The sequence below is a fragment of the Cyclopterus lumpus genome, chromosome 24, assembly GCF_009769545.1.
Source record: "Cyclopterus lumpus isolate fCycLum1 chromosome 24, fCycLum1.pri, whole genome shotgun sequence".
Taxonomy (NCBI): Eukaryota; Metazoa; Chordata; class Actinopteri; order Perciformes; family Cyclopteridae; genus Cyclopterus; species Cyclopterus lumpus.
Window position 1 is genome coordinate 9,633,382 of NC_046989.1, and position 21,654 is coordinate 9,655,035.

The following is a 21,654-nucleotide window of genomic DNA, read 5'->3' on the forward strand; positions in this document are numbered from 1 at the left end:
TTGTGCTAAATTTGCAAAAAAGCCAAAACAAAAACTAGCACATGCAGCATAACTTTTTGCACATAAATAAAGCAGTTCTCGTCTTTATCTACTTTTTACGACAGCTGATTAAGAAATATTCCCCTTCTTTGGTTTGACAGTCTGCCCTGCAGACGGATGAACAGACAGCCTCTTGCTGTTCGTGCTGAGGCTGTTGGACACAGAGCTGCGTTAGCAAACTTGTGGGAGGCTAAAGTCCCTGAGCCACATTCTCAATAATTTTGGCCCAAAGTCTCTCTAAATTACTATTAACACCGCACATCCTTAAAATGGATTTTGAACCAGAGCCAGGAGAGTCCGCTGGGCACATTGTGCAGTGGCATGAGGGACTCATTACATCTGTATGTTTATGGCTATTTTAACACTGTGCTTTTTACTGCGTTATCGGGATATTTTTTTGTTATATCATGTATTTTTGGTTTGTCTCAAGGTATAAATTGAAGACCTTTCTCAGAAAATTGGTCTCCTTCATTTCAAAGACAGACTATGGTATAATATCTGGATTGGAATCTATGTAAAAGACAATATGGACATAAAGTCAGTAGCGTAAGAAATTCCCACTGCAGTGTGTTCCCCCCATACTGTTGATGTAAAATAATAAATTCCCCTCTTAAAAGATTGTTGATTGTAGTGTTATCTTCCTGCTCACTGGCTGTAATTGGGGCTAGTCTCTTGACAGAAACATAACTCCTGCAAATAACCACTGGGGTGTCAGGGACTTTTATGCCATTTCTGGCACCTCTCTGCACGTCACCTCTTACCTGCGCTGGCAATCTTTACCCCCAGCCCCCTTTCATTTAAAAAAGTACTCCCAGAAGACAAGGGGACACAGGGGCAATGATGCAATGCTTCATGATTGATGCATTTTCCATCCGTGGCCTTGCAGCGAACATAAGATCACATCTGGTCATGAGCTATATTTTCACAGATTGAAGACAAAATAATACATAACTTTTGCCAGACCTCCCCAGGAATAGCATTCAATCAATATGGGAAAAGATATCCAACAACTTCAAATAACACCAAATTCAATCCCAACTGCCTTTGTGTTTAGTGAATCAAGTGTCGTCACACAAGGTCTAATACAATATACATAAAATCTATTTAACATGTCAGATCCATGGTCGCCAAAAAACCCCAATGAATCAGTCTGTTTTTGCAGATTTGTGACAATTTGAAAATAAAAAAAATCACCTCACAGCAAAGGGAGCAGCAGATCTGCCTCTGAATGTGCTAGCATGCAGTTTTGTCTCATTTTAAGATGCGATGAGACACTGAGATGAGCACAAGACTGAAAACCCAAGAGGTATTAATGGCTACCCACTTATAATTAATTTGTATTTTAGAAATTGTGGAAATTATTTACAGCTTTTAAAAACCAAGGAAAACATTACTGAAGGTTAATTTTGAGGGAAGAGGGGTCCCCTGGTGGCCTCGGGTTTAAGGAACAGACAATGCAATCAAAATAAAGTACAGTTGAGGACATGTGTTGCATGCAATTACCCAAACTGTATCTACTTCCTACTCTCCAATCAGGACATAAAAGGGCAAGAAACATACATTAAAAAAACAAAACATATGAAGGTCTTTAAACCCATTCCTAATAAGGAAAAACTTCATGGAGCCAAAAAGATTCCACAAATAATCCAGTAAAACAAAAAACAAGTGCGTTAGTTACCCGTCTGGTTCGTGGTCCCTGTCTCGTTGCCCACGCTGCCGTTCTCCTGCTGGGCTGATAGGGTTTTCAGAATAACGTGGGTGGCCCCGAGACGTGGCAACGTGACGTGGGTCAAGTGGGGGAGAGAATGCTTCTTGGCAAACAGCTGGCTGGTTTCCCGCCGCTTGCGCAGGAAGCCACCCTCTGGGAACAGCACTATCCACTTCCTGTTGCGGCTGTGGTAGTATTTCTCTAGATGATCTTTCAGGTAAATCAGCTGCTTGTCTCGGTGAGCTTTACCCTGCGGGAACAATGTAAATGCGTTAAGAACATGCACAATGTAAGTATTATAGTTTAGTCCCAGGTGGAAAAGTTATGGCACCAGTGTTTTCAGCACAGTTTCAGTTGATTCCCCAAATGAAACAAAATGATTGAGGCTAAGCACTAAATTCAATAACAGAAGACTTGAGGCTGAATTGCTGCCAAAAGGTGCTTCAAAGTATTGAGCAAAGGCTGTGAATACTTATGTACTTACTATGTGTTCGTTCTTTATTTTTAATAGATTTGCAAAAATTTGCAAAAAACAGTTTTCACTTTGTCATTATGGGTTGTTGTGTGTCGAATGTTGAGGAAAATAATTAATTTAATCCATTTTTGAATAAGGCTGTAACATAAGAAAATGTGGAAAAAGTGAAGCGCTGTGAATACTTTCCAGATGCACTGTATGTGTAGTGAAAGTGCTTTAATTTTTTGTCAAAATAAAAAAAGTCAAAAATGTCAGTTGCAGAATCTCTGATTTAAAAGAGAGAAACAAGCATCCACAAACCTATACATGACCGTGAGACCATTTCTGTGTTTTTACTGTGGCTACAATGGCCACATGAATCAAAGGAAATGTACTCCACGATGTTGCCTTTACAGTCAGACCTTAGTGAGGAAGAGGAGGGTACCGCCCTGCTTTCCTAACGTCAGAAATTAATTGCATTTGAACAAAGGCGGACCAAAATGCTTCGAAGCTTTGACCAGAGGCATAGTAAACAACGTCCAAATCAGTATTTAAATACATAGTATACGTTATTTTTGTATGTATGCATTACCCCAACAATCCTAAAAAGCACATTAAATAAGGAATAGTATACCAACATTAATCATTATGCATCAATGTGAATTATAATGAGATTTGAAATTGTTCTGTGTACACTGAAACAAGTAGATCGATAGACATACGGTCTCAACAAATCAAGATCTTTGAGGCTACAGACTATTTATTTATACATTTGTTTACAGGCCTACATATGAGCAAATGTATTCTTATGGGCTATGTCGTTTGATGTATTTGATGTGATTATTGCAAATCTTTTCACCGTTTAAGTTTCAATAAAAAGGAAATTCCTTGAAGTTGTTGTGTGCAACAAGTACGTGTGCTCTGGCCATCAAAGCCTGCTGTGTGGTGCCGTGCATGAGGATGTCATAGACGTGTCTGTCGGCCTGAGTGGACAGCAGGTGCTGGCTGTGTTGTGTGGACGTGAGGTATTCTGGGGAAGGATGTCAAGAATGCACACACAAGAATGCCAGAGGGCATCACAGAGGGATCACATTAAATGTGTTGTAACTCTGTAACGCTGTTCATCTGTACGCATGACACCTATTGCTTCTGTCCATCCGGGGAGAGGAATCCTCCTCGGTTGCTCTCCTGAAGGTTTCTTCCCTTTTTCCTCCGTGAAAGGGTTTTTTCTATTTTTTTGGGAGAGTTTTTCCTGATCCGATGTGAGGTCCTGGGACAGGGATGTCGTATGTGTACAGATTGTAAAGCCCTCTGAGGCAAATTTGTAATTTGTGATTTTGGGCTGTATAAAAACTGAATTGAATAGAGGGTATGGGAAAACTGGCCCAGCCCACTCAGGCGTTGCTCTACAGCCCTTCTGTCTGTCTGTTAGCAGGCTCAGGGTGCTTCACCCTCGGCACAGTGCCTGATGTGAAATTCCACGGCAAAGCATTTCCATGACCTAAAAAATGTAATTCCTCCTTGCCGTGGCTGTGGCATTGCTGCAGCTCAAACAGTGTGAGTAGTATGTGTGTGACCACACATCAGCAGTGCTGTTATTTAAATAACATTTTGTTTATATCTTTGTCCTATTGAAGCTAGTGCCAACAAGTCCCATTTAGCCCCCAAAAAAATGAACATATAAAAAGGCATCACATATAATCAGATGTAATCAGATGTTGCAGGAATAAAAAGCTATTACAATTGTTCATAAACCCCAAACAGTCATATGCAAAGAATCCCTGTTCATTGTGTGGGACAAACCTCCTAAACATGATATTCCAGGAATACCCTGAGCAAAAGGAGCCCTGTTGGCTGTATGTGTAGTCAAAGCAGGCTGCTCTGTTCCAGCTGCCTCTACAACAAAGGGTCAGTATGACCCAGCGGAGCTCAGCAGGCGTCCTACACTACTGTCCACTGCAGTTATCCTTCTCAGAGGACACCGTAGGAATCCCACTAACATATCTGCTGTCCAGCTGGGACGAGCAGATGGGTTATGACTCCACTTTACAGTGTGCAGAAAAAACAGGCTTGCAGTAGCCGGGAGGTTGAGAGAGTTATGGTGTTGTCTTGAAACCGTCAGGGGGAAAAAAAAGGTGTTGACATGTGACGGAAATAGTTTCTTTCTTGTACCAGCGACAATTGGCAACGTAGCCTTGAGGCTTATTAACCAACTAAAAACATCCCTGCCTCATAGCTGGATGTTAACATCTGTAGTGTTAATGTGATGTAGAGCATGTTAATGTTCAACTTCTGATGACCAAATAACAAGCGTGACAATAAAACAGACATTTCGCACAAGGTTAAAAGTATTACGGCCTTTTGTTGCCAGGCATCTTACCTGTCTGATGAAGAAGTCCCCATGAATCAGGGACACTAGGCCAAAGTTGGTGTATTTGAACACATGGTCCATCAACCACATCATTTTTTGTATCACCTAAAAAAAAAGGGAGAAGAAATAAAATGAAAATCTCAAAATTCACCGGTAATCAAAATGCACAGGACTTTGGCTTTGGTTCTAGCGTCCACAACTGATACCGCCCATCGGAGCACTTCCACCCTCATGACCTGCAACCACGCAGCTTTAGCTTACTGTCCTCTCAGTGCTAAGAGGATAAACTGGGCCAGGGATGCAGTTGTTGAGGCGGATCATGTCATCATGTTTGTGCAGCGTAGCTAGGCAGATTCAGTGCACACACACACAGTAAATATGTGGTGAAATAGTAGCGTGCACTTCTGCTGCTGACGGTATGTTTGAGGAAAATAAACTAATGCTGTGTTTGTACATCTTGTTATTAACGACATATAGTGGCATGAAGAGTATGCTCTGCTGTAGTTGTGTCCCAGTCAGACATCCATAATTATTATTCTCTCCGTTAATGTCTAATGACCAAAACAGGACATGGCTAATTGTGTTTTAATTACACAATACAGATGTTATTGTTAAACTGTATATGTTTACGATTCAAGACAATCATGTGAAGATTGTTATTTTTAAAAAGGAAATGTTGCGTAAAATCAACAAGTATCCCATTTAAACACAGGAACAGTAGTGTGTGTGTGTGTGTGTGTGTGTGTGTGTGTGTGCGCACAATGTTTGGACACGTTTCACTTCCTTGCTGTGTTGAAAATTATCAGAGTGAAAGAATGCAAACTAGCCAACCCTCAAAACTTTGCACATCTGTTGTTGGCTGTACGAGAGGCTGTATGCTGGAACTCGAATGTTGTCATCTTGATAAACAATACATAATTGAAAGATGACCTTTCCCTTAATTTGAACTCAAACGTGTTCTCATAAACAACAACCCTTTTGGCTAAACTAACTGACAATTGACGTCTCGGCTAACCTTTGAATACCATCCTTAAAACAAACATAATTAGCTTAAACTCACGCCAGAGCCGCACTCCTGCGTGTGCAGTTTAGAGCATTGTGTGCAATTCTTCAGGAACTCCTTATTTGCCAGGTAGCAGTTGTTCAGCAAACATTCATACGATGTGACCCTGTTCAATCTTGATGTTATATTCCTGGATTTCCTCAGAGGTATGGAATGAAGTAACACATTTGTCTCTGTTCTTACCATGCCCTTGTCTTGCAGGCACATCATGAGGGTGCACACATCTCCTGTGGATTGGTGGTTGACGATGACCATGGCTTCTTCTTCAGAGATGGGCCGTACGTCGTCGCCCCACTCTGTTACTTCAAGGTAAAATATATAGAACATTATTAAACAAGGTTGTAAATCATATCTTTTACAGGTGCTACATGAGTTGAATTGTCAACAAAACAGTATACATTCAGTGTTGGTCACTAAAACTCCTTTTGTGTAACAAACATTTTGAATATCCATCGTAAAAAAAGCAAACCCAATTTTAAAATAAATCATGCATTGGGTGCATTCCAAGTCTCTTAATTGCATCTTTGTTTCTTAGTCCCTGCCACCAGGGATGCACGAAGAGACGCAAGGATACCATGTGAGGAGAGGAAACCAGGAAATATGTTTTAAGAGAAATGAGACGTCCTTTCCTTTGTTTCTGATGACAGGCGGATCAGCTGATCACATCTGGATCAGCTGTCAGTCAGCTTTAACAGCTGGAGACTTTAGACAAAGATCAGTGTACTGTATCATGACTGTACTTGTACTAATATTACATGTCATTTTAGCTGTTGCTTTTTTCCAAAGCGACAGCTAAAAATTAAAAGCACAGACTAGCCCTTTCTCTCCCTGACAGCAAAAGAGGGTGGAGCCAAAGAGGGTTTAAATGAGCACACCTGTGAACTAGTAAAAAAACAAAACACAATCAACTAACAAAGACAGCAGGGAAGAGAGGAGAGAGAAAAGCAAATGTGATTAAAAGGAATAGAAGTTTAAATAATATTCAGTTTCTGGACACCTTAAACTTTTCAGCTAAAAATAGTTGAAATACATCCCCAATGGAGCAACAAGGCAAAAGAACCGGCTGAGTAAATCACCTTGATGGACAACACAGGCAGAGTGTGGATCCTGGGACCAGACCTGTTCAGCAACTGCCTGACCCTGCATGGAGGCCACAGTGGAACTCCTTTGTGTCATTGGGCCATCAGCTAATTCTCTTGAACTGCACACTCTTCAGACTTCTCCTTCCCCCCCCCCCCCAGGAACTGAACTGGACATAACTGCCTATCAACAGACAGTCAAACATTTCCCTTCCCAACACACTCACACACACTGCCACCTCCCTTCTGACCCAAGACACATTGCATTTATCTGGAGTCATCATTTAGTTTAATTACTTTGATTAAGCACATTTGATTACGATATACAGACTCTGTATTTGTGTTCCTGTGGGTCATGGGCATTTTGGGTAATAAGATTGTATCGAGTATAACCCAAGCACTTTTGATTTTACCATTTATCTTTAAGAGTAAAAAGTTATTGGTTTGGTGTATTTTGTGTATCTTTTGTAGCGGGGCAAGCTATCCGGGCTAATCCTCCAATTGTTTTAGGTAGAAGGGCTATTGTTCACCTGTCTGGCCCTCAATGCCTACCTTTAACGGGTCTGTAAAAAAAAACCTTCACAAATGACCTTTTAAAAAAGAGAAAGATCTCGGATTGCATATCGCTGGCAAAAAATGTACTCCGCAGTATTTGTATTTCTTATTAGAAAATATTTTATGTCCATATAGATCTGGGTAAACTTTAAAATACACACTGATAAACCAATGCAACATACAACGTTTAAGTGCAGTACTTCATTATAAACAAGCAAAACTATTTGAAAACACCGTCTTACAAAGGTTTGAAATCACTGATCCAATTCAAAAACTTTCACCAAATTTCACTGAAAACCGTTGACGAGGTTTTAAAGGTATTATGCAAAGTAATTAACATTCAATGGAACCACACACTCTTTAGTGGTGGCAAGACATTTGCTTTAAACACCCTGGAATGCTAGAGTTGTGGCTCTGCATCAAAACATTTACAATGCAGTGAAGATAGATATCTCTGGTATATAAACCCTGAAATCCAATTTGTATAGCAACGGTGAATGTTACACCGTTTGAAACCAACCGACTCATCGTTTGTTGTTCTTAAACAACACTCCCTCACTGCGAACTGTCTGATGTCTGATCTGCATATCCTTCCTGCAAAGATCAGAGAGCAAACATTTGTTGCCAAGCAGGTTGCAAAAGCAAAGTGTCCATGTTGCGGTTATTGTTGCTTCATGAGTCTCAGATGAATAGATCATGAAAAGGAATATTTAAAACTATTTTGAGTATTAGATTAGTCTTCATGAAATCAGTGTTGAAAGGAAATGACAAATGTTGGCTATGTGGTTGGAAATGAGAAGTGAGTTTGAGGAAATGGTACTACAATCACTAACTATTGACCACTCTGAGCAGAGGAAACAGTCCGAAAAAAAAAGGGATAGTCTGTAATTCTATTTCATAGTAACAGAATTTCCCATCCTTCTGATCATCTAAACGATCATCCTCCGTTCCATCCACTCGCATGGCTTCACCTACCACAGCTATGCTGACGACACCCAACTGATCCTCTCGTTTCCCCAATCCGAAACACAGGTAGCAGCACGAATCTCTGCCTGTCTGACCGACATCTCTCAGTGGATGTCCGCACACCACCTGAAAATTAACCCGGACAAGACTGAACTTCTCCTCCTTCCAGGAAAAGGCTCTCCCACCCACGACATAACTATTAACTTCAACAACTCAGTGCTGGCTCCGACTGCCTGGAACCTCGGTGTGACGCTCGACAGTCAACTCTCCCTGACTGCCAACATTACCGCAATAACACGCTCCTGTAGGTACATGTTGTACAACATCAGGAGAATACGACCTCTTCTCACTCAGAAGGCGGCACAGACTCTGGTCCAGGCTCTGGTCATCTCACGGCTAGACTATTGCAACTCCCTCCTGGCAGGTCTACCTGCTAATGGCATTCGACCGCTACAGCTCATCCAGAATGCAGCTGCTCGACTAGTCTTCAACCTCCCGAAATTTACCCACACTACTCCGCTCCTCCGCGACCTTCACTGGTTACCGGTGGCCGCCCGCATCCGCTTCAAAACATTGGTACTTGCGTACCGTGCTGCGAACAGATCGGGTCCAGCCTACATCCAGGATATGGTCAAACCATACACCCCAGCCTGTTCACTTCGCTCGGCTTCTGCCAATCGGCTTGTAGCTCCTTCACTACGAGCTAAACACTCAACAAAATCACGACTGTTTGCTGTGCTGGCTCCTCATTGGTGGAACGAGCTCCCCATTGACATCAGGACAGCAGAAAGTCTCTACATCTTCCGTCGCAAACTAAAAACACATCTTTTTTTACTATACCTTGAATAGGGACGGTAGAGCCGTAGTAGCACTCTAGTAGCACTTAAATGTCCCTTACCGATAGCACTTTGCTGTTTCGCACTTTAGTAGCACTTAAATGGCACGTACGGATAGTACTCTGTAGTTTAACGTTATTGAAGAAATTGTACTTGCTTGATTCTTGTTGTTCTGAGTTTGGACTCTTGGTTTAATGCACTTATTGTAAGTCGCTTTGGATAAAAGCGTCAGCTAAATGACATGTAATGTAATGTAATCATCCGCACACTGTATTGTCATGTGTGGTTTCTGATGCAGCCGTAAGATTGTCAGTTGCTAATCGATCACGGATGGCGCCGCTATCTTGGACGGATACATTAAAAAAAAGAAAAGAAAGAAAACTAGAATTACCGCCTTGCGTTTGTATGGCTGTGCCAAACAGTAAAGTCGCAGTTTACATCCATGTCTGTCCAAAATGTCAACACTTCATAAGAGGTGGTGAGTCTAATATTAAATTGATCAAAATAATGGGCTGCAAAATATGTCTGTGAGCGACGGTTCTTTGGACCAAGTGCAGGAACATCAAGCTGGTTACACTGCTAACGGGTACACCGAGGTCCCATCTACCCACAGAACAACAAATTTCAAATCATGATCCAAAAAGATGGAGATATGACTTATTTCCTATTTTTGAGAGTTTACAGTCAGCTTCCTTCAAATATCAAAGCCAAATGGTTTGGATTAATATCATCAAGCAGAATTAGTTATGTGGACACTAAATCAATGATCAGGCAGTTGTTGATTCACATCAATCAAAGCTTATGATCATGTGTCTGTGGCATGCAGAACAGAAATTGATTGAAATTACGGTGATGCGGCCACAACAAGCAAAGCAAAAGAAATGGGATATAAAAGGTTCTGTGGTCATATAAGCAGTCGAGGATCTGGCTTTAGATCAAGGCTTATTGGCAATATAAAAATATATATTAAATTGTTTACCAAATCACGCCAAACTTTTTCTAAAATAAACTTGAATACAAAGACCTTGATTTGCAGCACTAAAACAATAAAAAAACGATTCCTTTGTGTTTTTAGTGGGATGATTTAAGAAAACCGATTTAACAGATACAGTACAACTTCAGATATGCAACCACATATACCTTTTTTTTTAAAAATGTATTTATTTTTTTAAAAGGAGTAACAGTAAAAACTAACTTTTCACACGTCCTGAGTGACTTCAAAAACAGTGACGGACAAAACGGTAGCTACGTCCACTGCTCTTTATGTACATTCTTCCAAAAGCACACCAGTTCTGAACTCATCCCAGTTGAAGGCAATATATAAAGCAATAAGCTGTTTTATTTTAAATGTATAAAGCACAGTTGAAAATACAAAAAAGTAGATGAAAACCACTGTTACAGGTACCGAGGTACACAACATCCAGTCGTCAGCAAAAAGTAATCATAGCCCATCTTTTCCCTTTGGTGGTGTCAGCACTTGAAATTAAATAAACTTTAATGTATCATTGAGAAGTGAAAATGAATATTATTTCTGAACCTGTTCTTTGCATCAGCTTTGCATCAGCTCGTGAGCACAAATAATTTGAAAAAGGGAGAGGCGCATCATTAATGTTTAATGAAAATTACTAATGGCGTGGTCTTCAACAGGAGTCTACTATGTGTTAAATCATTGAATCTGTCTGGTTATAATTGTCAGCAATGCAGTGCTTCTACTTGTCCAACGCTTTCTGACCCGCATCGCTATCAGCACCTACAGGAGAGGATCTCCAACAGCCCCCTGCGCTCTCTTGCATGATTTACATGGTAATGCGTCAGAGCATTCAGGCGACTTCACCAACCATTCATCTGCGTCTTATTGTTGATGCAATACACAGAGGAGCTGCAACAAAGGGAAGAAACACGGCTTAGAGAGGAGGGGTGAAAACAATAGCCCTCCTAGAGACCACGTGAGCTTCCTTTGCAATTTAGAAACGCACTTCAACAGCTGTATATTAACAGAGAACCCCGGAGGTGAAAAGCTTCAGCCGAGACTGCGATTGTTTAGTGGGATTCCCCACAGTTCTGGGCGGGTCCGACCGACTCCAGCTCTGTGTAATGCAAACGTTGCATCACTCAGGCCTGAAGCTTAGTTTATACTCGCTGTAGTAAAGCCGGCGATCACGTGACTGTTAAACAGTTACCTGATAAAAGCACTATTTACATGTGTATTATACGAAGAAGGCTAATTTGCTTTTAAATACTTTAGAAACAGGTGGTCTTAACTATACGTTTTGCGGCCAAATCAAATTGTTTACAGGATATTCAACCTTTGTTTCCTTATAATGCATTTAATACTTGACTTCTTTCTTTACAGGGGTTGTACTAATGCAACACAGTCCGCCATGAATATGAGATACGAGTTTAAACAAAGCCTTTGGTTGCAGAGGGAGATAGCGCTTCCTCTTTATGGGGGAGTTTTTGTTACGGTTGCCGTCAGCAAAAAGAATATTAGAATTGTATTTGAAGTTGAACATTTAAATCAAGCATTACAGTATTGCATAACAAAATGTAAAAACATTTTTAAAAAAGGACCACAACATTATCTTGAGCCAAAGATTAAAAAAAAGAGAAAAAAAGCTTGATCCTGGAAATATTTTGTTATTGTGTGTTGTAATTTTCTTATTTTAATGAGTGACTATCCTGTGGTGACACATATTAGATTTTATTGTCTGAATCAAAGAGCAAGTCACACAAACAGACAAACAAAGGCTCATAGAGGGTGAGCTCCCACCTCTTCTTTACTGTAAAAACTCACTTTCTTGCTCTTACTATGGCTCTGTCTCTGGGGTCGTCAAAAGCCATTCAGGGAAATGAAGGAAGGCATTACACAAACTATGAGTACACACAAGACCGCTGTGTTTTTTTTCCTCTTTCTTTAGGAGCAGGAGTCTGTGTCCAGTTGGTATCAATAGTGAAAAGTATGCGAGTAGTAGTCCTGAATGGTCACGTTTATGAAGGCTGAACGTGATGGGTCGATGTTGAAAATGGATTGCTAGAAAATAAAGTGGCAAAGGATCCGCCAGTGCAGACCACACCACTACTGGGAAGCTCTAAGACCATTCGACAGCTTGCTTGCATATAATAACTATTGTGAAGAACCTGCTCTGTGGCCTTAACATACTATGCTGCATGGCACTTTTTGCATTAACAATATTAATCTGTGAGTACTGTGAGTTTTTCTTCATACGTCGCATCTTGAATGACCGACTGAGCCATTTGACTCTTTTCCATACTAGCTAAGCCAACACCAGATAACTAAGGCTGTTGCTAAGAGATGTAACGTCTGAAGTGCATCTTCAAGGAATCCTTTCATTGATCATTCCACTCAGAGAAAATCAACAGGAAATGATAACCGTCTTAATTACCAAGTTAACCGAGGCTTACAATTCCAGTATCAATTCTCGAGCTAACTGTTCATCGTGCCTTTTATGTTAAAAACTGTGCAATTATGAGCAAGTGTAGACTCTCAATGAATGAGATATAAGATACAGTATGCTGTCATAACCCCAGGAGAAAAAGCATACCAAGCAATCAGTCAGCTTCACCATTTCTACATGACTCACAGTAAAAGGCCATCTAGTTTTCCTGACAGGATTGTTTCTGATGACAAAAGGTTGCAAGCTGGTCTCATTCCACCTTCAAGAAAATTCAACCCACTGTACCGGCTACCATCTAGTTCGGCATGTTCAGACTGAGATGTAGTTATGTATTGCTAATGCACAACTTCAGTCGTTCAACAGTTCATTAACAGACATTACAGAACCCACTCCATGGCAGCATCTACACTTGAGGTTGAGCGTGGCATACAGGATACAAGCGACAACGCGTTAATCATTCTTCATTCTAGCTTCTCTAATGCACTTTGACTTCTGTGCCGTAGCCTGGCAACACAGATTACATTACATTACATGTCATTTAGCTGACTCTTTTATCCAAAGCGACTTACAATCATGTTACATTCATACACTGTAGACACAGCTACAGGGAACAACTCAGGGTTAAGTGTCTTGCTCAAGGACACATCGACTAGGGCAGGGATTGAACCACCAACCCCCTGAATGAAAGACGGACCTGCAAACCACTGACCCACAGTCGCCCAGATCTGATGAATCTTTCCAACAACCTCATAAGGAGATCTCCTTGAGGTTAAAGGAAGTGATAAAAAAATGAAAGAAAAATAGAATGGATGGGGGAGACACACATGTTGTTGGCATGTTGAATCTAGGTCTTTGTTTCACTTCCTGTCCACCGGAGAATAAGCTCGGCTGAGGACAGGAATCAAGAGCATACCTCTGGAAAAGTGACATGTCTGTGACATCCCCTGAAGGCAATGTAATTTCATAAGGAGCATGAATTCATATGCACTGAAGTCCCCATTGTTGCAGGAGAGATGGGATATCAGAGAGATAAGTCATCTGTCAGATGGAATACATTAGGGAAATTGTCTTTGAGAGTTGGCACAGTTAGCGCAGCAGGATGTAAGCTGCAGGCACACCATCTCATCCGATATCGGTGGTCAGCTAAACGGTTTACTGTTGACTTTGCCCACCATCGCTACCCTTCCTTCTCAATCTCAGGAGGAAGAGGGGAACAGGGCAGGTCAAACTCACCACCTCCTTCAGAAATGTGGAGTTCCTAAAATTAAAAGACATGTGTGGCAAACCAGAGTAGAAAAGGGACATTTTCATTGATGGTTTAAGCTTTCTGGTTACTGGGTCAACTTGGTAAAGAGAGACTATTCACAGAGTGAACATTTGAAGCTCTTGCTTTGACAAAAAACTATTACAATCAAAGAGCACCGACCAGTTGCTTTTATCAACATTGATTGAAATCGCAACATGGCCTACTTAAGGTTCAAGTAACAGGATGCGCATTATTTCTTAAGGGCAGAATTTGTATGATTTGAATTGTAATATCGTCTTGCTGTGGCAATGTCCTGGCCTACAAAATAAAACATCTTTGTTTTGTTTAACACATTTTGTGTCAGTATTACATTTTTCAAGGGGAAATTATAGATGGAAAAATGACGTAAAATGTATGATTACCTCTAATATCTCAATTAAAACAACAAATTAATCGCAATAAGATACTATTTCATAATTGATCAGCCAGAGGACTATTACTAGTAATCTCATGGTGGCTCTAGAGGAATCACCAAAGTCAGTAGGATTCATCCTCTGGGGACCATGAACTCCTCTAGAAAAGTGTCACGTCAATCCATTTCAGGCACACAACAATACAACAACCCAACTCGGAAGATTTGTTATCACTGGAATCAGGACCCCGTAGATACCGTCGCTTTTACAATTCTAATGGTTATGAAACCGTGTTGTGGTTTGTCACCGTGGTTATGGCAAATTCAGCGGACAGTGTTTCAGAGCAGAGAACATTGGTTCTTTTCAGGATTTGAACCCTAAATTGTTGGTTTAATGGAGTAGATGGCGCTCATTAAAAGATAAATTGACTCCATGCGCTGCTTTTAAATGTGTCTTGTATTATTTAGATCATAATGCATCAACAAATAAAATATGGATTTACCACATAGTGTTCACCCACATCAATATGGTACAGCCTTTCTGTACACTGGGGAATGAAACATCAGCTTCCACTTATGCAAACAGGTTTCAGGGCTTTGGAACAAAAGTGATGTTATTTGCGGCGATCACGAAGACCCTGACAGCATACAGAAAAATAATCAAAATACCAAAAATTTTCACATCAAACAGGAGAAAAGATTTGACAAAGATCTGACATGCGATGGCGCTAAGGTCTATAAAACATAAAGCTGTAAATTGTCTGTCAAACAGGTGCAAATAAGATAATTCAGGACAGTAAGGGAGTTGTCAATCAAGTATGACCTGTCCACACCCACACAGTCCAGAGAAGAAGTCTAATCAGCCAAGTAGCTGATAAGACGCGTGTGGGTGCATGGAGGCTGGAACAAACCGAGAGCAGTTTCTTTTATAGCTGTGAGGTGATACACATTGAATTTACTCCAGCCCTCACTACTGCTTAGCAGATCCAAAATCAGATTATTCTTGTACCAAAACATTGTCACACAGAAATGGTCTCCTGGTTGAGCAATCCTTTATTTTTTTTTAATTTTTTTTTTTTAAAGGAATGGTGATAAAAAAATATATCTCTGTCCCCTCAAATGTGAGGATTTATTGTTTTAATATATGAAAGTAAACCAAATATTATGTTTTATTGGAAATCAACTCTGGCTATGAGGAATGATACCTCAACAATTATTCAAAGAAATAATGTTCAGATTAATTGATGAAAGTAATCAAAGTTAGTTGCAACCCTTGTGGAAATATTCACATTTATTCACAAATTCATCCATAAAAAGGATCAGAAGTCTGGATAATGTTCATGTACACAGAGAGCTGTGTTAACATCACATTCAAAATATCAGACCTAGCACTAACAGGTGTCTTGGGTGATTGAATCACAAGTGAACAGCTCTAAAGCCAAATTCACACAACCCGTCTTTCAAAGTTGTACTTTTAACATAACATTCTATCTTGTGATCATGAGGCTAAGTTGTTGTGGTATTTACGCGTCAGGCAGGTTCACACACCACCCACGTCTTGCGCTCTCATGGGCTGTAGCTCACTGACAGACTCCCTTACAGGTCCAGATATTTAGCGTACTCAATATCTCTTGAAATTCGGGGAGATGGGCAGGCAGGTGTTACCTCTGGGCAGAGCACCGGAAAACAAAAACAGACACATTACCTGCAAGCTATTAAGCTATTTAACTATATATTAAGCTATTTTTTTGAGTTGCCACCTAATGCAGCGTATGTCTAAGGCTTTTATTTTGAAAAGGTCAGAACGGAAGGAGCAAAGCAGTTATGCATGGCTGTTGAATAATAAATCTGTTGCCGTTATTTTATTGCATTCATAAAGGTATAGGCCAACGTAACCCTCGGCTACACAAGCGGTTGTGGATCATCTCTCTAGAGTCTAGGCGGTCCTTCAGTGTGGCCCAGGCTACATTTGCATACACACTGCGGCTGTGGCCAGACTACCTTCCAAATGTGATCTGAGGGGTTGGATCTCAATACATCCTCAATGAGTCTGCATTCACATCTGTACTTTGAATGCTCCTCTTGCAATGCCCAGTCTGAACAGGGCCAAAGACTTGGAAAAATAACAAAAAACTGGGACACTGTCTGCAATCATACAATCACCATCTCCGATCTCTTCCCAGACCCAACAGACCACTCACTCATGGAACATGCAATGAAGCCGTAATCCTGCTGGCTTTAGTGTACCCGTTTGTGTGTGTGTGTGTGACACTGATCAGGCCATGTGCATGCATTTGTCAACAACAGGGAAAAGAGGGTTAGGTAAAGAGGCCCAGTGACGACATAACAGTAATACCACCAAACAATGCAATTTCCGACAAAATGTTCTTACCCGATTTGTGTAACTGTTGGACAAACATTTATTTTTTCAAAAACACACTGGGAAAGGGTTTATGATGTTTAGCTTAGCAAAGCTGTCAAGCGAATGATAGCAATATTAGCTTTAGCCTGTTCTTAAAATAAATGAGTGTCTTCCAAAAGGAATGAAGATCAGTTGTTTGTTATCTATGAAAGATTTCAATGGGTCGAGTTGAACTCCAGCAGTTGCCTTGACTAAACTTTGACAGAAACAACGGGGAAAATATGTCTGGAGCAACATTAATATGCATACTTTCCTTGAATCAAAGAATACAGCCTTTCTTACATATACCAACAAAAATTAACACCTAAAGAACAAGTCTGATCTCGTCTCTGCGGCGCGTAAAACATATATTCTTGTACACACCACTGTATTCTCAGTCCTACATGCAGAGCACAGCTCTTGAGTTTCAAGTTAATCAAGACACATTTAACATTTAATGATCCAAACTTGAGAACAAGAGTGTGTTCACCACACACACCACCTAGATACTCTTACTTTCACCCTTGACTTGAGTCAAACTAAGCGGTGGAATATAACTAAGTACATATACAATTTTGCAGAACTTTTGAAACTCTTTTTCTTTTCTGACCGAAATCTGAGCCGTGTAAACCGATCATTAAGCATTAACCGTGGTGGAAGTACCCAACAAGCCAACCTGCTGTTACGATAACCAATGCACAGAACTGATTAATTCCATCATTCAGGGATAGTTAGCAGCCATGAGACTGCATGCCTTGTGGTGGACACATGCAGCCACTTTTCAAAGAAAGTTTTCACCCTAACACTTGACTAGCTTTAAGGTTGTCAGATGTGTGTCTGCCTACCACACCCTATTGAGTTGAGGACGGTGTATTGAAAGTCCGGCGTCAAGAGAGCGCACGTGTGGGTGATGAGTACGTAGTTAGCAGGAACCTCATAGCTGTGACCGTAGTGTGAATACATGCTTCCACTTCAAGACCCAAGCCAAGTTCCCCGGTCAACCTACCCTACCTTTTAAAGTGAAGGTTTTAGCAAGGCTCACTTAAAGTGGGCTGCTGTTACCGCTTGGTTCCAGAAGTGAGTCGAGTCGAGCAAAGCTACCAAGCAGGGGAAAACACACTTTATGAGATGCTTGAGATTTATTTTTTAAATCATGCATGTGCCACTGATAAAGTTTTTGGAATTGACAACATGACTGTATAGTATCTAAGTACCATTGTTCTGCTTCCCCTTGTGGTTGTGATGCAATATCCATATAATATCTTTGATGTTAACTCAGATTCCAGACTGCAGTGTGTCAGGCTATCAGTGAGTATCCCCGTTTCCCTGACACACATTTACTATTTCTTGAGTGCAAGTGCAGGCTGAACAAAACAGCATTAGAAAAAAATCAATGCTCTACATGCAACTACGCAACCAAAATGTAATATTTGTCTTTTTTTTATTCAACAAACAAGCAGGGATTTGTTGTAATGAAATTGTTTGCATTGGAAGCCAGTGGTACAGATACCGACACGTATATAAACTGCAGCTCGGTCTGGGAAAGAACGCAGACAAATGTGCACCGTAAATGCGACAATAAAACTGGAACCTTGAACGAAACCCGGAGCATCTAAATGATGTGTGTTGTTCAGATTCAAAGGTCAGTCACATTACAGGGAGCTGGTAGTTACACAAGACTGAGGGAAAGGTAACATAGTTGATCGAACCATCATTGTCAAAGTGTCCTTGGATGTGGGTCACATGCTCTGATCCCTACAATAATACAACATATCTGGTACCATGTTGATATTGCCATTATTTATTATCCCATATGGATTTACTACTCAGATCTCATTAAATTGTTTGTAATTTGACAAAAATCTGACAGCAGTGTACTACAAGTCATCCTTCTGAGCTGATCCACATGTGCCAAACTATACAATACCAAAGATGTAACACTTGGCATGCCTGTGCAAACGAATACAAATAAAATGGAGGACACTTTAATTAAAATGGCTGTGCATGGCGTGTCATCATGTTGCTCCACTGCATCGTAGCTGAGCGCATCATAAAATACAGTGTAACAAAGTGTAAAAAAGCATAGATTCTGATAAAACTGTTGAGACTAAATTTATATTAGCGCATGTGGGATGGGCCAAAGCCTAATACACACAGCTCTATATACAAGTACATCAAATTGATTTAAGAAGTGCCAGATTGAAAATTACAGGCATGTTGTATCCAATAGTCCAAATGTAACTTAAGCCACCATTTGCATGATATATGGTCGGATGGTATCACTTACAAACACTGTCAATCAAGATATGTAACACTAATTACTCAATGCAAGACCAGGTGCTCCATAGGCTGCACTCTTTGCATTATTAATCAGTATACCTTGTTGCTCCCCATGTTCACCACTTAGCAATTTGTAAGCATTTTGCTTGCTGCTCAGAGCAACCAAACACCACTGACTGCCTGAATCACTTCAAGATAGTCAGTCAGCGGAAACAACAAACAAACCAACATGATATCCTGTCATTTTTTAAAAATAATACGCGTCAGTTGTGTGTTTTTGTTGTGCGTTTCTTAACAATTATTACCAAAACCTTCACAGTACAAAGTAAAAACAAGTACTTAGAGCCACAATGCTTATTTAGCTACAGATCAAACTGCCCATAAGATTCTTAGTTATTCAATGCAATATGAACAATATTGAAAAATGCCCAATTTGAGAGCACAAGTAGACAGATTCAAAAGTCCAAATCAAAAATCATTTATGACAAAGAAAATCAAATCCTGACATTTAAGGAGCTAAAACTAGCAACAGCTCCTTGTCATTGAATGCTTAATAGCAAGTGATGCACCAATCACACAACTGTGATCATATCTAAGTATAGAAATAGGATTAGACAAATCTATACATTTCAAAATGAGGCCGTTTTCATGACAACATCGTTTAAGAATTAAGTAATGTTGATGGTATGGAAATGCTCCATTGAAAGTGGAGCAACAAGCAGCTGTGAAACTTATGTTTCAAAACAAACAGAAGCATTCCGTTTATTTTCCTTCCTTTATTACAATGTCTGCGCTTTTCAGATATTGCCAGGTTTCTCTTCCAGTGAAACACACGTTGACTCAAAAGTAAATACACAAATCAAACTGTAGAGCAACTGGTTGAACAACAATGATTTGCATATAAGGCAGCATGTGGAACAATGGCTATGTGTATAAATCATTAACACTCTCACCTGTATAACCTGCGATCCAGCCCCATGAAGACACCATGGACAGCAACCATTTGAACATGATTCCTTCAACGTGCCAGAAAGTGGAGCTGTCCCATATTCTGAGCGGCTGGAGAAGCACCATGTACAAGCAGTAGGATGGGATGGCGACACAGTTGTTGAAAATCATGAACGCAAAACGCATCACAGACTTGAGCAGGACCCAGCCCAGTGTGCCGGCTCCGTCCAGGAGCTGTGCCATCCTGATGCACACCGTCTGCAACAGAGACACAGCGACAGTTAGCATCTCCTTTGACAAAAGACACGACGAGGCGTGCGTGTCCTCATCATCCGTTCTGACTGTAAACAAACTAATATGGTCGGAGCAGGACGCGAATCCGCAAATAAGTTATAACCCAACGGAGTACCGCGCACACACACACGCGCACACACGGGAACCCAGAGGACTGGGTCTGCAGCGAACCGGTCGAGGGTGATGGTGGACGCAGTCTTCGGGTTATTCGGTCAAGAGGGTTTATTATGAAATGTGGCCATTGTTTTTTAGTCACTGCCTGCTAGCTAGCGGTCCGGTCCTTGAAGTAATGAACGCACAGACCCGACCTTAAAAGGACCAGTCGCACGTGACGGGGTTGATCACTTCATGACTCGCGAGCTAGCAGTCGACTGAGTTAACGTTAGCATAACGGGAGCAGATGTTAGGAAATGTGTCGGGTGTGTGACAACAACCCTCTAGCATGACGACAAAACACTCACAAGAATAACAGATATGGCGAATAAACTGAAGTATTCGGGTATTTTACGTGACAACATCAAACGGTATCTAGGATGTCTGGCGCAAAGAGCAGTTTGCCTCATCCAGACTATAGTCAGAGCTTGTAATTTAGTACGAATCTGGCGGCTCATACTCACCTAATTAATGTAACTGAAGCACCCAGGGGACGGGATGTGTCTAATTGTTGAAACGAGATAAACGGTGTCACGTGCAGCTAACCCTAAACGGTTACGTTAGCATCATTTGCCAGCCGACATGGTCGGCCTCTCTCAAATCCGGGGACGGGGATGGAAGCGTAGTCCGATAACGTTACAATGAACCGCAGCAGCGCCCATTTAGCTCTCGTGATCCAGGGCTGCTCGGGCTCACAGTACCCCGGCGGGCACCGTCAGCTCGCTAGCTAGCTAGCAAGCAGCTCCTCTTGAGCGTCGTTGGCTCCATCTCAGTCAGAGATACCGGGATAATTCCACCGATGCACCATCATCATCTTCATCGTCGTCGTCGTCAAGTTAGCTAGCTACTGAGCTCCCATTTGAGATTATGGACGAGAGGCGGGTTGGTCCGGGCCTGAAGTCAACGCTGCCGGTTACACGGACGCAAACACTAACTGTAAACGACATATGAACATGAAGAACGGAGGACAGCGATGTTTAGTTTCTCGGCTGGCGGGGACCCGTTATCTTCATCCAGACCTCGATTCACGCAGCGCCAACGTACACAAAAGATCAAAGAAGCACGGACGGAAACGAGTCCCGTTACCTTCACAATAAAGCGTAATGTGTAGGAAGGTGTAAAGAGATGAATTTATCAAAAACATGTTTATTTAAAACTAATAATAACAACATATAAAATGACCCATATGTATATGCTATTGCAAGACCTTCATCTCTTAATTTAGATACTTACATACTGCATTCCATCAAACGCAATGCCATTACCAATATCCAGTGTGAAGAGTGACCAGCGTTGGAGAATTACATCAACGCATCTTGACACAAAGAGGGGAAACTAATACATATATATATATATATATATATATATATATATATATATATACATATATATATATATATATATATATATATATATATATATATATATATATA

General features: G+C 40.9%; 1 protein-coding gene across 1 annotated transcript in view; it reads right to left on the reverse strand.

Moving 5' to 3' along the window:
- The window catches only part of lpgat1 (lysophosphatidylglycerol acyltransferase 1), a 37,403-nt gene extending 16,120 nt beyond the window's left edge, over positions 1 to 21,283 (reverse strand). The window contains exons 1-5 of the mRNA XM_034527545.1: positions 20,686 to 21,283; positions 19,780 to 20,032; positions 5,819 to 5,937; positions 4,582 to 4,677; positions 1,718 to 1,997 (exon numbers count right to left, since the gene is read on the reverse strand). Of these exons, the coding sequence (XP_034383436.1) occupies positions 1,718 to 1,997; positions 4,582 to 4,677; positions 5,819 to 5,937; positions 19,780 to 20,017 (733 nt within the window). The 5' untranslated portion in view covers positions 20,018 to 20,032; positions 20,686 to 21,283. The remainder of the gene's footprint in view (positions 1 to 1,717; positions 1,998 to 4,581; positions 4,678 to 5,818; positions 5,938 to 19,779; positions 20,033 to 20,685) is intronic.
- Between the last annotated feature and the right edge of the window lie 371 nt (positions 21,284 to 21,654).